The 18,029-nt window shown below is 43.9% G+C and overlaps 1 protein-coding gene across 5 annotated transcripts in view; it reads right to left on the reverse strand.

Moving 5' to 3' along the window:
- The window catches only part of ITPR2 (inositol 1,4,5-trisphosphate receptor type 2), a 1,367,642-nt gene that overhangs the window by 383,681 nt on the left and 965,932 nt on the right, over window positions 1–18,029 (reverse strand). For all 5 annotated transcript variants that reach the window (XM_069228605.1, XM_069228604.1, XM_069228603.1 and 2 more), the window contains 2 exons: window positions 10,547–10,730; window positions 1,964–2,220 (listed from right to left, as the gene is read on the reverse strand). In XM_069228605.1, the coding sequence (XP_069084706.1) occupies window positions 1,964–2,220; window positions 10,547–10,730 (441 nt within the window). The remainder of the gene's footprint in view (window positions 1–1,963; window positions 2,221–10,546; window positions 10,731–18,029) is intronic.

Below are 18,029 nucleotides of genomic sequence, written 5' to 3' on the forward strand. Positions count from 1 at the left end.
TCTTCTTCTACTTGTGCCTCTTACCTTCCGATGACCTCGAATGCGAGGAAGAGGACTTGGGGCTCCGGGAGCGGTGCCGCAACCTCCTCCTACTGCGAGACCGTGACCTTTGCGGAGTCGCGCCGACCAAAGACGAATGTCGGGCCGCAAGAAGCTTAAGGGATCTCTCCCTCAAGGCCTTCGGCGCCATGGCCCGACAATCGGAGCACGAGGTGGAATCGTGGTCCTTGTCCACGCACTAAAGACAAACTCGGTGCGGATCCGTCACCGACATGGTGCGATGAAACGCACCACACGGCTTGAATCCTGTCTTTCTCGAAGACATGACTCCAAACAGTCAAAAAAGCGTCGACAAACCGTCAAAGCAGAGTTGCTCTTTCCAAAACTGCGCTTTAACCGGCGCTGAAGGAAAAGAACTGACGTACGCGCACTGAGACGGCGTCTATATAGACAACCGTGATGTCATAGACGACTCCGACGACACGGACGACGCACGCGGAGCTGGTCGACGCACGTGGATCCGAACGACGCCGTTCACAAAAAACTCCGGATTCGAAGCTGACGCCAGGGAATTCAAAGGTAAGAAAGCTGCAGCTAGAAGTCTCTATCAGATGCCCCCTTTGGACCTCTCATGTTACTATATCTCAACTATGTTTTGGACTTACCTGATGATGAAGGACAAGACAAGGACTGTGCCTATTTTCAGGAAAGTATTAAAGCATTTTTTTAAAGTATAGCTACACAAAAAGCGACATAGCAAAAAGGCCTTACAACACACGGATACATAGGGCAATGCAATGTACAGATTTCACTTTATGACTATAGCTGAAAGAACACTACACATTTCGCTCTCGTCATGCAAATGACAAATATACCACAAATATTGTAACTACTTCCTTGTATGGCTATTGTACATCTGAGCAGAGGTGCTGCACATTTTGGCAGAATAATTTGTAAAAATCTGCATAATAGGAAAGGCCTGTACTCAATAAATGTATTTTCTTTTTTGCACTGACATGGCAAGTGGGCTGGGAAGTTTCTCTGAAATATTGAACTGCACTGACACTGACTGTCCTGACCAACATGCCCCTCTGTTATGCCTTGAAGTATCTAAAAAGGTGATGGACAGAATGACTAAATTAATGTCAGCTACTGGTAATTACTTGTTGCTGTGTCCTAGTCCATCATTTTGCACACCATACCACCTCAGTTTGGACCTAGACATATGCAAATCTGTCTTGCCCGCGCTCCAATAAGAGCAGTCCACCCTAAACAGACTGGGCAGGTCCTCCATGAACTGGAACACAAGAACCCCAAAACAAGCTACGCCCTTATTATGGCTCAGTAGTCGGGTATAACTTAGTTCCAGTGGCACAGTGTGCACTGGACCCACGTCTAAGCATAGCCATCCCACTTACTGTGTTGCAATGAAGTATAAAAAAAATTGATGGATGGAACACTAAAATTAATCTCAGACACTGGTAATTACTCTGAGCCACATCTCAGTTCATCATTTTTTGCATACATACCACACAGTACTCGGTTACGTTGTCAATACACTAAACTGGTACATCACTTACCCTCAGAAGTGTTCCTAAATTGGTAATTCCTCTTATTTCTAAGTATTCTGTGTTATTCTTTTCTGACTGGAAGGGCGGAAAGAGAGAAATCCCATGACAACAGAGAATAATTTGCTAAAATAGCAAAATCGGAAGGTAATTTCCAAAATGTCCATTGATCAAGAAATCTAAATTTCCTGAGGAAAAATCTATCCTTCAGTTTTGGACTGTCTATTAATCACCCAATGGGGAGTGAAGGTGAAACCTCAACATTACCTGAGATGCAGTAGTAACAAGAAGATACCTGCATGACTCGGACCAGTGAAATGTCATAGTTAGGGTATCTGGTTGGGATTTATCAGACTGGGCAAGAGAAATTTGCAAGGTTATAATCCCAGAAATACCTGTAGCTCCCGGTTGTGGTTCTCGCATAAGAGCTGCAGAAACCGGAGGATTGGCTGCATGATTGCTATAGCGGGGCTAATCACAGCTTCTTCTGCAGCCTTCTCCTCTGTTCCTCCACCATCACCTCCCGCCGCCATAACATCCATGTCAGGGTCGATCTCTCGTCGATACACACAGTAGGCTTTGGATGTTGCAGAAGTTGCTTCTGTTAGCTGCCCTTTCATTCCCTCTTTCAGATGCAGCTGGGGGTCCCTTACTGTAGTGTAAAAAAAAAAAAGATGTATTTTGCAGAATAATCATGTTAAGAGACTTTTGCACAACTTAAGACCTTTCAGAGGTTGTCAAAAAAAGACACGCACACGGCAAGAATTTGTTCCTGCAACTTTCGGAATGTTTTTGTTCTAAATTTCCTTGGCACCGTGAACGACTCAACTAAAGTGTTGTTTGAGGCACCTGCTTTGGAATGGTGACCCAGCGGACCTGGCAGAATCTCGAAATAAATTGAAAAATGACCCAAAATGCACGAGAACACTGTGTTGTTGAATCAATACAAATGTTATATTAAAAATGGATAAAGGGGATTATTTAGTCAAATTATTTTTTTTCGACACTAGTGTAACCAACCTATCATTTACAAAGGACCATGACTCCTAGCACAGAGAAAAGGGTCAAGTCACTCTCAGCAAGTGGTTACATAAGGTCCGAGATATGGTCTGGTGTGGACAAAACCTTTTTCAACTGGAACAAACCTGTCCTGCTAAGGTATCACGGGCCCTAATACAGCAAACAAAATGGCTCCCCATGCCTATCGGTTGAGTATAAGCGACAGATCCAGTTTTGGTGCACATCACTGTGCCCCGGGTTACACACACAGCTGTGCTCCAGAACCACTGCCATAGCCCTACCTTAAGCAAGTCCTGCGTATGGGATGGTAATAAAAGGCCTCTAGGCCCTTGTGTGTGTAAGGGTTGATGGGTGGAGGGGTGCTAAGGCACTGGGGGTTAACCTGTGGCTACCACTCTAAAACAACACATTCAAATTGAATGCTCTATTTAATATCCTTAATAACGCAGACAAAACAAGAACATATCTACACTGACAGATAGGAAAAGTGAGGCGTTACTCGCAAAGGGAGCTAGGTGTAGATGCCTGCCCAAGCCAAATGAAACCTACGATTGCACTCTACCAAAACAAAAACAACTGTAGCCCTCGCCACTCCGAGGAGTTCATGTACTTCCTTAGCAAACAATGCAAATTATGCCTCTTCACTACACAGCAAGCCCCCGCTACTCCACCAGTCAGGAGAACTCCTCATTGCACTCCACATGGTATGCGGACTCCTTAACCCCATAAAAAAATACATGGTATGTGCCCTTTCAAACAAGAGGTAACATAGCTACTCCACACTTTCTAATTAGTGAGACAGTCCCACTGTCCACAAAATATAAGAAGAAAATGGAACAACTCCCTCTAGATCATTCATTGACATATAATAATTATTCAAACACAGCGGAGTAGGGAGATCTGTGGAGGCGGAGAGGGGGCATGATCTATTATGGAACTAAAACCATGGATTATAATAAAAAAAAAGTCTAGCCTTCCCATAAAAATAAGAAATTCCGCCAATAATGCTCAAATGGTGGAAATTTTTTGCCTCTCAACACTATGATGGGCAGAAGACATGTTCAGATCCACATTTTAAGATACAGACAATATATCTGTATGTGGGGGCAGGTAGGATGAAAATAAACTACCTGATGTTAAATCCAGGTTACCCCCTCTCTAGCACCCACCTCAACAGGCCCGTGCCACAGAAGGGCATAGAGTGTCCAGCCTACAGTCAAAAGCTCACATGTCAAAGGTGGCAACAGTCTGTGTTGTAGTATATCTTTTTTTCTTAGGACAAATGGGCATCCAGGGCCAGCTCGCCAACTGATATTGGCTAAAACGCCAGGGCTTTCTCGAGGTGCCATAAACAGGGATGCCAGCTACATTCCTGATCAAGCTGATGAGGCCTTATTGCAGTGGTGACTGCCACTGAACGGGGTGGCGGGGAGAAAGGGGGAGGAAATAAATATTTTTTTTTTCTTTTTTAAACGATCTGTTTCAAAGTCCTCTTTCAGGCAGCCCACCGACTCCCAGCCAATCACGACGCTGCTGTCAGCAGCATGACAGTAGCATTGTGACTGGTGTGAGAACCCTGCTTCGGTGCTCTTAGAGGGAGTGAAGGCCTGTGCACCCTCTCCACTCAGCTGTTAAATACAGCCAGGTGGAGAAATGCAACGAGCGCATGTCTGTTTGGCCGGCCGAACACGGCGGGCCAAACATACTTGCGCACATTAAGCTCCCCCTCCTGCTGTCATCCAGCCCCGCCCCATCCCAACCCACCCCGCACCACCCTAACCCAGCTCCCAGGAAAAATAAAATAACACTTTGTTATTATCATTTTATTTTTCCTTCCCCTTCTGCTTGAACCACCTTAGCGGAGGAGCCACCTCCGCCTTATTGTAACAAATTAGTGGATTCTCAAAGTCGTAGCTTTATTTTGCTTCAGCTGAACCAACTGGTCCAATGCTCATATTATTGAGTAATTAGGAGCAGAATGCACACGTGCAGCAATTTGACATTCCTAGGAAAAGGCAGAGCAATGCTTGGGCATACTGTATGGCTCAGAGTCTGGCAGGACAGAGCAGAACTAAGAGCCTACCCCACTGGGTGGTTCGGAATCAGAGAGCAAGACATCACTGCACTGGGTGGAAGGAGGCTTGGCAATGCAGCACCAGCAGCTCTCTCTAGATGGGCAGGTGGATAATAAGAACTGTCCTTGTAAGAGAATGCTGTGGTCAGCCACAACAAGGCTTAGAGCTACCTCTGCAGGTTAAAAGCTCAGTAGAGTCAAGCTGCATGGATGCTCGTCAAAGAGTGGTCTCTCTAAGAGAAGGAGGGATAGGTACAGATCAGTCAAAAGCATCCAGGCTCCTTTCTCCGATCTCGATCCTATTGAAACAGGGGGGGGGGGGGTGAGTTTGGTTTATACAGCACATTGTCACAGCATGGATATTTTTATTAAGAAAGAGGAGAGAACTTTTTGCTGAGGAGACAGGTGCTCATCGTCGAGCAGCATCCAGACAACCTTTCTTCCAATTCATGCCATTAAGAGTGGTTGCAGGATGTGAGGATGTAATGATTTCTGTATTTAATCACTGCTCCATCTTGACCACTGACTCCACTCTGTACTTTGCCTAGCCTCACACCCTTGCATTGGTGATCACCAGCTCCATTTTGATTACAGACTCCATTTTGTACGTAACTTAGCTTTAAACACCATGCAGATATTTTTCTGTGCACATTTTATGCAATGTGTTTTTCGCTCATGTTTTCACTCTGCGTCCTCTTTCTCATCCCGGGCTAGGACATAATATGGTGGAGTCAGAGAAATAAGGATGTACTAGGACGATGTTTATGGTATGGCAGGGAACAGTTTCGTTTTGGGAGAGCGCCTTGGGATCTTGGCCAGTTCTCAATGTGTCTTTCGAAACTGACCTGATGTAGCCAGCATTTTGAACATCAATTCACATGATGGGAGGGGCTTTCTCGAATTCTCCTCTCTGGCTTGTTTAAGGTATATAAGAAACTGAAACCAAATTGACTGGGAAGTTGATTGAACTCTGGCAGGACTGGGACGCTGGTGCCTGCTGTTTTCCCTGGAGGGTAGTTTTCTCTCTTCTCGGTCGACTGGGTTCACGACCTGTTGCTGACAAAGAAATGAAGCGAATTCAAGTTTGCCCCATGGTGATGAATTTTTTTAACTTTATTTTCTGCTTTGCATTGTGCATGAATATATACATATATATATCTACATAATTGCTGTTTATAGAATGAAGTGGATGTTTTCAGGATTATGATTTCATTGCTGTGATTATTTTTGAATGCGCACTTTTGGTTGTACACTTTTAACCTTCTCTGGACCTTGCAGAGTGCATTAATAAATGCAATTCTCAGACTAAGAGTGTTGTATTTCCTAAATTCCTTTCAGTGTTTGAGTATTTCCTCTTGGTCTGTAGTGAAGCAAAACAGAGGACCATGAGCATAAGAAAACAAACCAGGCAGAGAGCTGCAAGAGTGACCAGCTAGCAGTCACATTCTGGAGCAAGAGCAGCACAGGCTGGGCAGCCGGCAATGCTTCAACTCTGTGCATCCACATGTTTAAATGAGCTGCTTTGAATCTAGATAACCAATTATAAAAAAGCTCAGCACGCAGTCAGCAGCTTGCCCGCACATAGACGCTACCTCTCTAAATGGCTGATGATTCTGCACTGGGCTAGCTCTGTTTGCGAGTGTGTCACATCCCGCCTAAGAGACCACACCTCGACCCCACATATACAGGAAGTGTAAACCCAAGCCAGGGCCCGCAGCAGTAAACATAAAAAGAGGTGGGTGGCGGGCTGGTAATCACTGCAGCTGGTGCAGGGCAGGCTAAACCCTCAACACCTCTGGGCCTCGATGCCACTTCAATGACTCATCACTGCTTGTAGCACCTAGAACAGGGGCAGATTTAGATATTGGCGGATGGGTTACTCCATCACAATGGTGACACATATCCCATCAGCCGAAATCTAAATACCATTATAGCCTATGGAATTTAGATTCCGATGGGTGGAATATCCATCACCGTTTTGACGGAGTAACCCAACTGCCAATATCTAAATTTAGGCCCTTAGTGCTCAAGCGTGTGGCCGTTGCAGCGACTTGACAAAAATACTCTGGTGTTTTCAAATGCTAGTATGTGTACAATTAATGTTCTCGTACATAATTTCGTTAAATGGCAACTATTAAAAAAACAATAATCTACAAAAGTAGCACAGTTCTGGGTGAGAATCACAACAGATAAGCATCACTGACAATAAGGAATCAGGAGACATTACTTTATACAATCAGTATTGCTCAAAGGCGATAAGGAGAGGTTAGGTCCAGCATCAATAAGTATATAATCAATGTGAAGGATTGTGCATATCATCAGTGTTAGGTCTCTGGCAGGGTCCAAGTGGCAATGTATCAGTGTTGTGTTATGTGTAGATGTAAGCACTGCTGTTTTCCGCTTGATTTTAGATTTTGAGATGACCAGAAATATCACCTACTACCAGGCAAACTAGACAGGAGGTTGGAAGCCATTTCTACCACCAGGGAGGCCCTGGAACTCAAGATGGTAGTCAATATGGGATTTCTACATGGCTATCAATTAAAACTAGCAGATAAAAGAAAGCTACAGGAGAGGTATGCTCAGCGATGGACACTGCTGAAAAACAAGGTGACCACTGGGGCGATTTCCACATTTTTTGCACTTGACATAGCTCAGAGCCCCAGTGAGGTGTCCGCCTCCAGGCTTGGTTCCTAGGCGAGGCTTTCCCTACTACTCCATTACCGAGACTTGGACACAATAGTGCAGAAGGCTACAGCCACGGGCACTGTTACCTTTCCAAGATTATTATGCAGAAGTCCAGCAAAAATGGGCACCCTTTGTGATGGCCAGGAAATACCTGAGAGAAGTAGAATTCAGTGCATGGTACTGTGCCTTGCCAAGCTAAAAGTAATGATGAACCATCTAATACAAAACATGGCAGGGAAGGATGATGGGGCTTGGAGTTTTTAATAATCGTCAAAGAGAAGATTAAGACAATCCAGATGTATGGGATCAAGAGTTCATTGAAGAAGCAAGAAGGGGCACAGAGGGTGGCAGCAACTGAGGCAGTCAGCGTACCCAAGAAAGTAAAAACTATGGAAGACTATGGGATCTGCAGAAACTGGCTCAAATACTCAACTATCTCCATGTAAGGACGCAGATCCCAAGACAGCACTCAGAATGGAGGATGACCAGTGACATAGCTAGGGTTTTGGGCTAAATAAACCCCAACAGTAAGATCAATAATCCATAAATAGAATGTACTCCTAGCAAATTATGTGCAAGGAAGAAAGATGGGGACGAAGACATTTCTGGATATGTTCCCTTGTGACCTTCCTTTGAATATCACACACAGATATCACTATGTTTGAGGAATGCACTTGGTGAGTAAAAGATTTAAAATGCATGCATACTTAAAACACAGGTAGATCCAGGTAGTTCTTCTATAGGAGACACTTCTCTCTGCGATCTCTTGGTCTCACAGAATAGGAGACCATGAGATTGCAATGAAGCTGGAGAGGGCAGTTATACACTACTGGCTCACTTGTTTGTTTTAGATCAGGGTGCCCTTTGTTGCCAAGGAGACAGGGAGAGCCAATATGTTCTCATACATGGCAAATTAAATGGGACTGGCATCATACTAGTTATCATGCATGATCCTAATGTGTTCCAATTAGTCCTCTTCAATAGCTTACCACCAAAGTCTGCTGATTGGCTAAATGCTCCCACGATATTAGGGGGACAGGAGAGGCAAGGTCTGCAACTGCATATTCTAAGTGGATCTTGAGTGTTCCTATCTACCATCAGCTAATACAATGGTTGTAAAGATGGCGCAAGGGTTCATGAAGTGGGTGACTCACTAGGGATTCATAGATGCATGGAGATGTGTTTGGAAAACCTAAGCCCATTTGTGGCGCACTCAGAATACCTTGTGTGAACAAGCCTCCTATAGTGGGGGTAAAATGGGTATAGCAGGTCTCATTTTGCCTTCTTGCAAGATGCAGTATGCAATTTCCTTTTTAAAAGCATAACACCTTGGTGGGAGAGTTTACTTCTGTGAAGTTCAGGAGACCCGGTCTAATACCCTCCTTCGTTTAACAAACAATACACTCCAGATTGCTACTTCTCCTTTAACCTTCTACACCCCTTCTCCTCAGCCCGTCCATTTTTATAGACTCAGTTCTAGCTGAGATCTAGCCACCTATTTCCACACAGCTCAAACTCCAACTCAACACAATTAACACAGTGTACACTTTTACCCATAATGACTCAAAATGTGTTATTTTTTCACACTACGCTAGACAGCCCATGTTCAAACTATTTAACTCTTCAATTGCATTAACATAAATGTCCTTGTCACTGTAGAAAAGGCAGATCTCAGCTCAAAAATCGTCGAGGTGAACACCAGGCGTTTGAAAATCTCGAAATCATGTTCTCCAGCCCAATGATGCAGCCTCGATATAGGAGAAACAATAGGGACAGTTATCCTCCCCGATCACAGTCTCTCAGTGTAATTATTCTAAGTATGCTGATTCTAAAATACAATAGCAATACTGAACGAGGTTCTTTATGGCATATTTGGATTCAATGGCATCTTTCCCTCTCATCTTTTCACAAATCTACACATTTTCAAGGAAATAAGTGTTCACAACACAATGTGCTCTACCTATAGCCACATTCATGTAGCATTCATGTCTCAGCAAGAGGCATATAACATATTGAACAAGAGGTTTCACATTCTACCACGTTTCCATATCTTTCAGGACCCCCCGATTTCTTACATTGCAACTACTCAAATGATAAACTATGTTGCTAACATTTAGTGCCATCTCCCTTTGCTTTCTTTAAAGTTTCACCCCCCTCTCACCTGCACTCAAAACGTCCCAGTTGTGCCATTGTCAGAATTATGTCTAGTCTCATGACTTAAATCTGTTGCAATGTTCCAAGAGCGTTGTTTGGTAGGGGATGCTCTCTTTTCTGGGGACGAGGTCCACTGAGGAGCTCCTCTCTCTGACAAGTTTGATCCTGCATTAGTGGTGTTTTTCTCCAAGAGTGAATTTCTTTCTTGCCAGCTCAAAGACATCCCTTAGTCTGCTAGGCAACAATGGATTGAGAGCATATCATGGAATACACCACTCAATTGTTTTTGTTGCTGTGGGGCAGGCAGGCACTCTTCCAGTCCACAGACCACTGCATGCCCCCTACACGTCAGCACCCAACACAAGCAGGGCTTGTATAGAGGAGCTGCTTGAATCACACTCTTCTCCCCAAAGCTGAAGAAACAGAACACATGTTCTTAGTCTAGTACTGAATGATCAAGCAGGTTCATGCTACTGAATGTGTCAACTAGATTCACTTGGCCCAAGATAAGCCTGCATCCATTCCAGGCCCAAAGTTCCCACAGCTGTTCTCTGAATTAAACAGGTAAGACTCCAGGTCCAAAGCTGATCCTTATCAACAAAAACGTAGGGCACCAGGATACCAAAACCATCAGAGCATTTAACCACCTTGCAATCACAGCACTAGTTCACACACACAAAAGCGTATCATCTTATATTTGCGGCACGTTTTCTCATGCTTCAGAAAGAACCTTGAAAGTAGCTGTTTCAATCATTTGTGTCATCATTGTATTGCTATTTTACATATCAAATGATATGTTTGGAGCATTTTTAAACAATCTTAATGGTCATTTAACATGGGGATGGGACAACTGAAGTACCTAGTCAAGAGTCCTTCTACGTGTGTTCCCTGGCAGCCATCAAGATGAAATAAAATCTATAATCAATACAGATGGGAGGGCTATCAGACTCGGTCCTGAGCAGCTGATAACACTTACACCCATGCACTTACATTTAGTCACCCTCCCAATAAATCGAAAAATAAAATCTTTCCTACCAATTACCTCTTTTTTTAGGCACAGGCGTGCTCAAGTCATTGTCATCGTCCTTCTTCTTACTCCCAAGGTCAATAGTATTCACTGTGACAGTGGCTCGTATCTCTTGCTGTGCTGCCTTCATTCGGTCATAAAGGACTTTGAAGAATTTCTCCGACTTCTTCTGTTCATTCAGTTGCTTATAAAAAGAGTACTGAAAATGATTTTGATAACAAAACGCAAAGTTAGCAAGTTGGAGTCATTGCAAAGCTCGCCAAATTTCGTGAATTTGGTCTATTTTATAGGCTAGAATTTCCAATGTAGTTCCGGTGATGTATGTAAGAGAATCAACAATTCCAAAACAGAAAGATGTACAGCGTACCACTGCTGATGCAAATACCACACTCAAATAGGTCTCGGCTGTGAAACGAAGACAAATCTCCGGCACTCAGCAACTCTGAGCAAGTCCCACCCCCTGTGTCCCTTTTTATTGGGATGTGAGACACTAGACACTTTGTGCATTAAAGGAACTTTCTCGCAGATCAGGAATGTCTAGCCCCTGCTCAAGACACAAAAAAAGCCCACATTGTGACTTCCCAAGCACTCTGCACCCAAATGAGCGCAAGGTTTCATGCATGGGTGTGTGCATGTTCCCTTCTATAACGCAGGGGAGCTGGAGGGAAGGTGTTTTATGAGTAACCACTTGGCACCTCTCTTTTCAAGCTGCAGCATCTGCTTTTACTATGGACCATTAGAGATTTACTGATATGTATTCAATTTAGATACAGATTTCCAAGACTCGCTTTTTATATTGCTACAACTCAGCTGATACAATCGCTTGAATGAATATTGAGAATACAAACCCGCCTCAGGGATTAATTTGTGCCTTGGTGTAAATGCCATATACCTAACTCGTTAAGGAGCTTTCGTATATACATTATCTCACCTTAAGTTATTATACAGACATAGTTTGTTTTCTTAGAAATTATTCTACAGATATTGTGTGTTTTCATGGAGTGACATATGTAAATCCATTATGTTCAAATGTTGAACTTTTCAACCAATCAAAAAACCCTAGATAACTCTTATACATTCAGGTGCAATAGTAAAATAACACTGTATTTTACACCCTCATGTTCATCTGAGATTAACACTCTACTAACTTTATGAACAGTTAGTCAACATTAACATTCTCACATTCACAAACACTAAGGAATGCAGCAATAACACGAATCTTCACAGTTTCCACCACGTTTCATTCGGAGGTGAAACAAATTAAATTATTATGTGGCCTAAACTATAAATGGGTGAACACATAAAATGAATGTCATTAAAATGCAATTAAAGTGACAATTTTAAACCACAAAGATTTAAAAAAAAAAAAAAAACATCACTTCTTTGCTTTCAAGAGTCTAGACATACAAAATCACCCCAAGCGGTTATTTAAGATCTCTGAAAAATTGAATTTTGATTAAAGTTGCCCGGAGGTTTAGTGGAATTGTTAGGTTAACAAAGACGCCGCTAATTATTTACATAAAAACTAATCAAAATGAGTGAAAACGTGTGTTTTTATTAAAAAGCATTTCATGCTTCCGATGGATGCTGTAGAAAATTCGGTTCAGATTTCCTATTCTAAACCTTAAGTTAATTTTTAAATGGATAATAAAGGAAGTGGACAATTGTGCCCTTATCTTCATTAATTCCCCCTTCCCAGGTGCCTACTTCCTCCTTTCCTCAAGAGCTTTGCAGCTAGCTGGTGAACGCCTTTCCTAGATGAGACACACTAGGTACAAAACCATTTAATTTCCTGTGCTTTCTTTTAGTCAGTCTACTAGAAGGTATCTAAACACAAAGGACCATAAAGCTCTGCCATATCCCTGCCTCATCCTGCACCCGAGGCAGAGGATACACAGCTCATTCGCAGGTTGGACAAGTAGGCTTCAGTATCTCCGCTGAGGATGAAGGTATGATTGGCAGCCACCAAGCAAAAGACTGAGCACACCTTCCATAGATGAAGACGCTGGTTATTTTTCACAACACTGTCATGGCGTGGCATGGCCTTGTGACAAGTTGCACAGGACCACTATCTAACATGGCTCATGTTTTGGAAATGTAGTCAAAATGATTAACCAGCAGACCTCCTGAAGAGGCATCATCATGTCACTTCCTTTTTCACAAGCTCTAGAAGGTTGTTTCTGTTCTCCTGAAAGAAGGCCATGCCTATGTGGTTGCCTCTTGCATTCACACCAGACTAGAAAACTGAAACACATTTTCCTTGAGCTCTGGAACATAGCTCCGGGAGATGGGGATGGGGGAGTGTTGGGGCCTTACACCCCCCCCTAATAAATATATTTTCTGATGACTAGTTGGTTACATGTGCTTCTTGTCTCACCTGGGATGTTTGCATGCACACACTGTCAAAATCACACACACTCTCTTCCTCTCTGTTTTGAAGTTCTCGAAAGTTTAGATTTTTTTTTTAATGTTGTTTTTTCTTTCTCAATATTTCTACCAATCCACATTGCATTCCCTTGCCACTTCTTCCTAAACCCCTCATGCACCCTGCGTGTTGTATTGTGTATTTTAACATTATATGCCAACGTGATTGCCAGAAAATCTGAAGCGCACACTCCCCAATCTTACTGACCAAGCTGCTTGGGCTTCCCACCTACCTATTGAGGATGCTTCAATAAGTTCAGAATCTCGCTCTCAGGACACTCATGGGGTTGCCGAATTTTGTTCGCTTATCAGCTACTCTGAGAGCCCTTTACTGTCCCTGTACCATAGAAAGGGTTTAAATGTCTTTCATTACTTTGATACGCCAGCAACACTACCTCACCAGTGGGACCCCAGGGGCGTACGTCTACATTATAGATGCAAGGCAACAATTTAAGGATCCAGATCGGCATTTAAAGAGGCATTTGTTCAGTTAAATAGGTTCACAGAATCACCTTTAGTTTCTTGCCTTATCAGCAACTACACACTGACCATGAAAAGTAAATAAACCGGTCACAAGCCCTAAACAAGTAATACCATGTATAAATCTATGAACCCTAACAACAAACAACTTTACTGTTAATTCACTGTGATGTGAAGTCATGACAAAGTATATAATACATTTCTAAACTGAAATAGTCCCAAAATATATAAAATAAAATATTATATTGTCCCACCTAAACACTACTGCACGTTTATTCACCAAGTATTTGAACAGTTTAAATTCTGTTTAACAGGAACCTTCACTGGCATGTTACATGGTTGTACATTTCTGATTCCATTGGTGAATTCGCCAGGATATCTTTGTATCACCTGTTGTAATCAATATCTATATGCAGGGCAGGGGTGTGACAAAATTGAAGTCAGTGAACTCTTGATAGAGGTGCACTTGTTTCAGCCACCCCGCAAAGTAATTCCATTGTACCGATGGACAACTGGCCCACAAACTGCTGTGCCTCACCAGTGGACCATTTGGTGATCAGTCCTGATGCGTTTGTTATGGGAACAGTGCCATGACATCACACTGGACCTAGGTTTGTAACGGCAACTAAGGCACCAGGGGTGGACCTTGATGTGTGCATCCTGGATATTCAAAGTGAGTGATTGCATCTTCACCTGTCCTCTCTGGAAGACATACCAGGGATACATGTGCCAAATGGAGAGATAACCCCAAAAGAGCTGACTCACCATCCACTAGCCACTGACTCCAGTAGGAGCTGCGACACATATAGCTGCCTTCTTCTTTAAGTGGAGGCCCAGGAATTGCTGGAGTTCTGCAGAAAAAAGGCACGAGCAAAAGCAAGGCAGGGCCGTAGCCATCCAGGAAGGCATTTTAGGGCCAGGCCAGCCCATATTATTCTTTGGCTTCCCCCAAATGACACAGGCAGCTGGCACAGCATATATGAAGAACTCTGTTTAGCTCCAAAAAAAAAAAAAAAAAAAAAAACTTGCATTCAAATTTGAATGCATTCAGTTACTCTAAATACAAGTCGGGGTGCTGCAAAAACCACAAAATAACCGGGAGCTCATAAGGTGAATGAGCAATTAAAAAGCCTTTAAATGTTGTTCATATCTTATCACATTTGCTACATGTTCAATGTCGGACTATGTCTTCTGACAAATTGCTGCGTGTTCTTTTAACATCTGATTGGTGCTTATTTTTCTTTTTCTGACTGCAAAGTGAGAGAACTGTGAAGTGAACTATGTGACAATATCGCTGGGGAACCGGGAGCGTGAAAACAATACTGTTTTCTACTACACAACAACATTTAAAGTGTTGGAAATTAAATGTACAACTATTTCAAACTATCTCAGCAATTATGAAAGCACACATGAAGCACATTTTCTTTTGTAATTTTGAAGTGTGTTGGAAACAAAGATTGTAATAGGAGCAGAACAAATCTTGGTGATGCACAAATGATAAGTATTGTATGGTAATTGCATAGCGCTTACTACCCCCATGTGGAGCGGCAAGCTGCGCTATATTGGGTGTTTGGATGGAAGGGTGTTGTCTTTGTTTTGTGTTCCTATGTGGGAAGTGTTTCTATGACACGCGATGACTACTGAGGTGCAGTTATCATGTTATGGGATTCAGCGCATTGCAGTGTAGTGGACGATGAAGTGTGACACAAACAGATGCACAGTATATGGTTTTGCAGTATGTTGGGAGCTTTCAACAGCTCTGCAGGTTCTCTTTATGGTATTTCTTATCATTACAGTCTGGCTTGCTGGTTACTACACTGGGTTGTCCAATCAGATATTTTGTGCATAGTTGTGGCCTGAGCTGGCACTGTTAGAGGGCGAGAGAGGTGGAGAGATCTGCAGGGAAGGCATTGTTACTATCAATCTATATCTGAGTGACATTGTGAGATACAAGGAAGTAGCCACAGTGGATGGATATTTGTGACCTGCAGGGTTGGACTAGAATCAAGTCCTCCAACTAAGCAGCAGTGTGTGACAAATCCCTTTAGATATACCATAGCTGTTCATTTGCTGATGGATAGTGTTGGACCTGGCTTTTTGACAGGGACATCCCCAAACTTTTTGCCTCCTTCCTCCTATTTTTTCTGACCTGTTGTTGTTGGCTTTTGACCTCTGGGCACTTTACTACTGCTAACCAGTGCTAAAGTGCATATGCTCTCTGGGTAAATTGTACTACTGATTGGTTTATCCATGATTGACTATTTAATTTACTTGTAAGTCCCTGGTAGAGTGCACTACATGTGCCTAGGGCAGGTAGATTAAATGCTACTAGTGGGCCTGCAGCACTGGTTGTGCCACCCACCTCAGTAGCCCCTTAACCCTGTCTCAGGCCTGCCATGGCAAGGCCTGTGTGTGCAGTTTCACTGCCACTTCGACTTGGCATTTAAAAGTACTTGCCAAGCCTAGAACTCCCCTTTTACTACATATAAGTCATCCCTAATGTGTGCCCTAGGTAACCCCTAGAGCAGGGTGCTGTGTAGGTAAAAGGCAGGACATGTACCTGTGTAGTTATATGTCCTGGTAGTGTAAAACTCCTAAATTAGTTTTTTCACTACTGTGAGGCCTGCTCCTTTCATAGGCTAACATTGGGGCTGCCCTCATACACTGTTGAAGTGGCAGCTGCTGATCTGAAAGGAGCATGAAGGTCATATTTAGTATGGCCAGAATGGTAATACAAAATCCTGCTGACTGGTGAAGTCGGATTTACTATTCTAGAAATGCCACTTTTAGAGAGTGAGCATTTCTTTGCACTAAAATCTTGTTGTGCCCTTCAATCCACGTCTGGCTAGGTTTAGTGACAGCTCATTGTGCATTCACTCAGACACACCCCAAACACAGGGTACTCAGCCTCACTTGCATACATCTGCATTTTGAATGGGTCTTCCTGGGCTGGGAGGGTGGAGGGCCTGCCCTCACACAAAGGACTGCCACACCCCCTACTGGGACTCTGGCAGACAGGATTGAACTGAAAGGGGGCTTGGTGCATTTCTTAGAGACTCTTTGAAGTCACCCCCACTTCAAAGGCACAACTTAGTATAAAACAGGGCCTCTGCCCTACCTCATCAGACACTTGCTGGAGAAGAAACCTGAATCAGAAACTACATCCTGCCAAGAAGAACTGCCTGGCTGCTCAAAGGGCTCACCTGCCTGCTTTTCTACAAAGGACTGCTGCCTTGCTGTTGGCCTGCTGCCTTGCTGAACTCTTGTCTGGCTGTAAAAGTGTTCTCCAAGGGCTTGGATAGAGCTTGCCTCCTGTTTCCTGAAGTCTCAGGACCAAAAAGACTTCTCTCTTCCTCTTGGACGCTCCGTGCGCCGAACTTTTCGACGCACAGCTTGTTCAGCGGCAAGAAAAACGCCGCACACCGACGCTGATCAACGCGACGTCTTCGGGACGACCGAAACTTTGACGCACGGCCTCGCAAGGACAACGCCGCCCGACTTCCTGGGAGAAATCGACGCGACGCCTGCCGTGAGATCAAAACTTTGACGCACGGCCTCGCAAGGACAACGCCGCCCGACTCCGCAGGAGAAATCGACGCGACGCCTGCCGTGAGATCAAAACTTTGACGCACGGCCTCGCAAGGACAACGCCGCCCGACTCCGCAGGAGAAATCGACGCAACGCCTGCCGTGAGATCGAAACTTTGACGCCCGGCCTCGCAAGGACAACGCCGCCCGACTTTCCAGGAGAAATCGACGCGACACCTGCCGTGAGATCAAAACTTTGACGCACGGCCTCGCAAGGACAACGCCGCCCGACTCCGCCGGAGAAATCGACGCGACGCCTGCCGTGAGATCGAAACTTCGACGCACAGACCGCAGAACGACGCGCAGCCGGAAAACAAGCAGGAAAATCCACGCACAGACCCGGGACATCTGGTAATCCCCGCGACCCACAGAAAGAGACTGTCCGCGAGCCGGAAAACAACGCTCGACTTCCCCGCGTGGAAAATAACGACGCAAGTCCGTGTGTGCTGGGGAGAAATCGACGCACACACCCTTTTTCCACGCATCTCTTCCTTTGTGGCCCTCTGAGGAGATTTTCCACCAGAAACCAGGTACTTTGTGTTTGAAAGAGACTCTATTTACTTTCTAATGACTTCAGACACTTTATATCACTTTTCAGTGATATCTTTACAAATTCATATTGCAACTTTGATCGTTTTGACCTGAAGATACCCAGATAAATATTATATATTTTTCTAAACACTGTGTGGTGTATTTTTGTGGTGTTATGCTATGGTGTTGTATGATTTATTGCACAAATGCTTTACACATTGCCTTCTAAGTTAAGCCTGACTGCTCGTGCCAAGCTACCGGAGGGTGAGCACAGGCTGATTTTGGATTGTGTGTGACTTACCCTGACTAGAGTGAGGGTTCTTGCTTGTACAGAGGGCAACCTGACTGCCAACCAAAAACCCCATTTCTAACAGATAGGTTATTGGCTGTACAGTACTGGTGATAAGCAACCTTGTAGAAGATACATCTTATGTGAATGTAATAGGAGTAAGTTACTATTGACAGCCAAGCACTGA

The sequence above is a fragment of the Pleurodeles waltl genome, chromosome 4_1, assembly GCF_031143425.1.
Source record: "Pleurodeles waltl isolate 20211129_DDA chromosome 4_1, aPleWal1.hap1.20221129, whole genome shotgun sequence".
Taxonomy (NCBI): Eukaryota; Metazoa; Chordata; class Amphibia; order Caudata; family Salamandridae; genus Pleurodeles; species Pleurodeles waltl.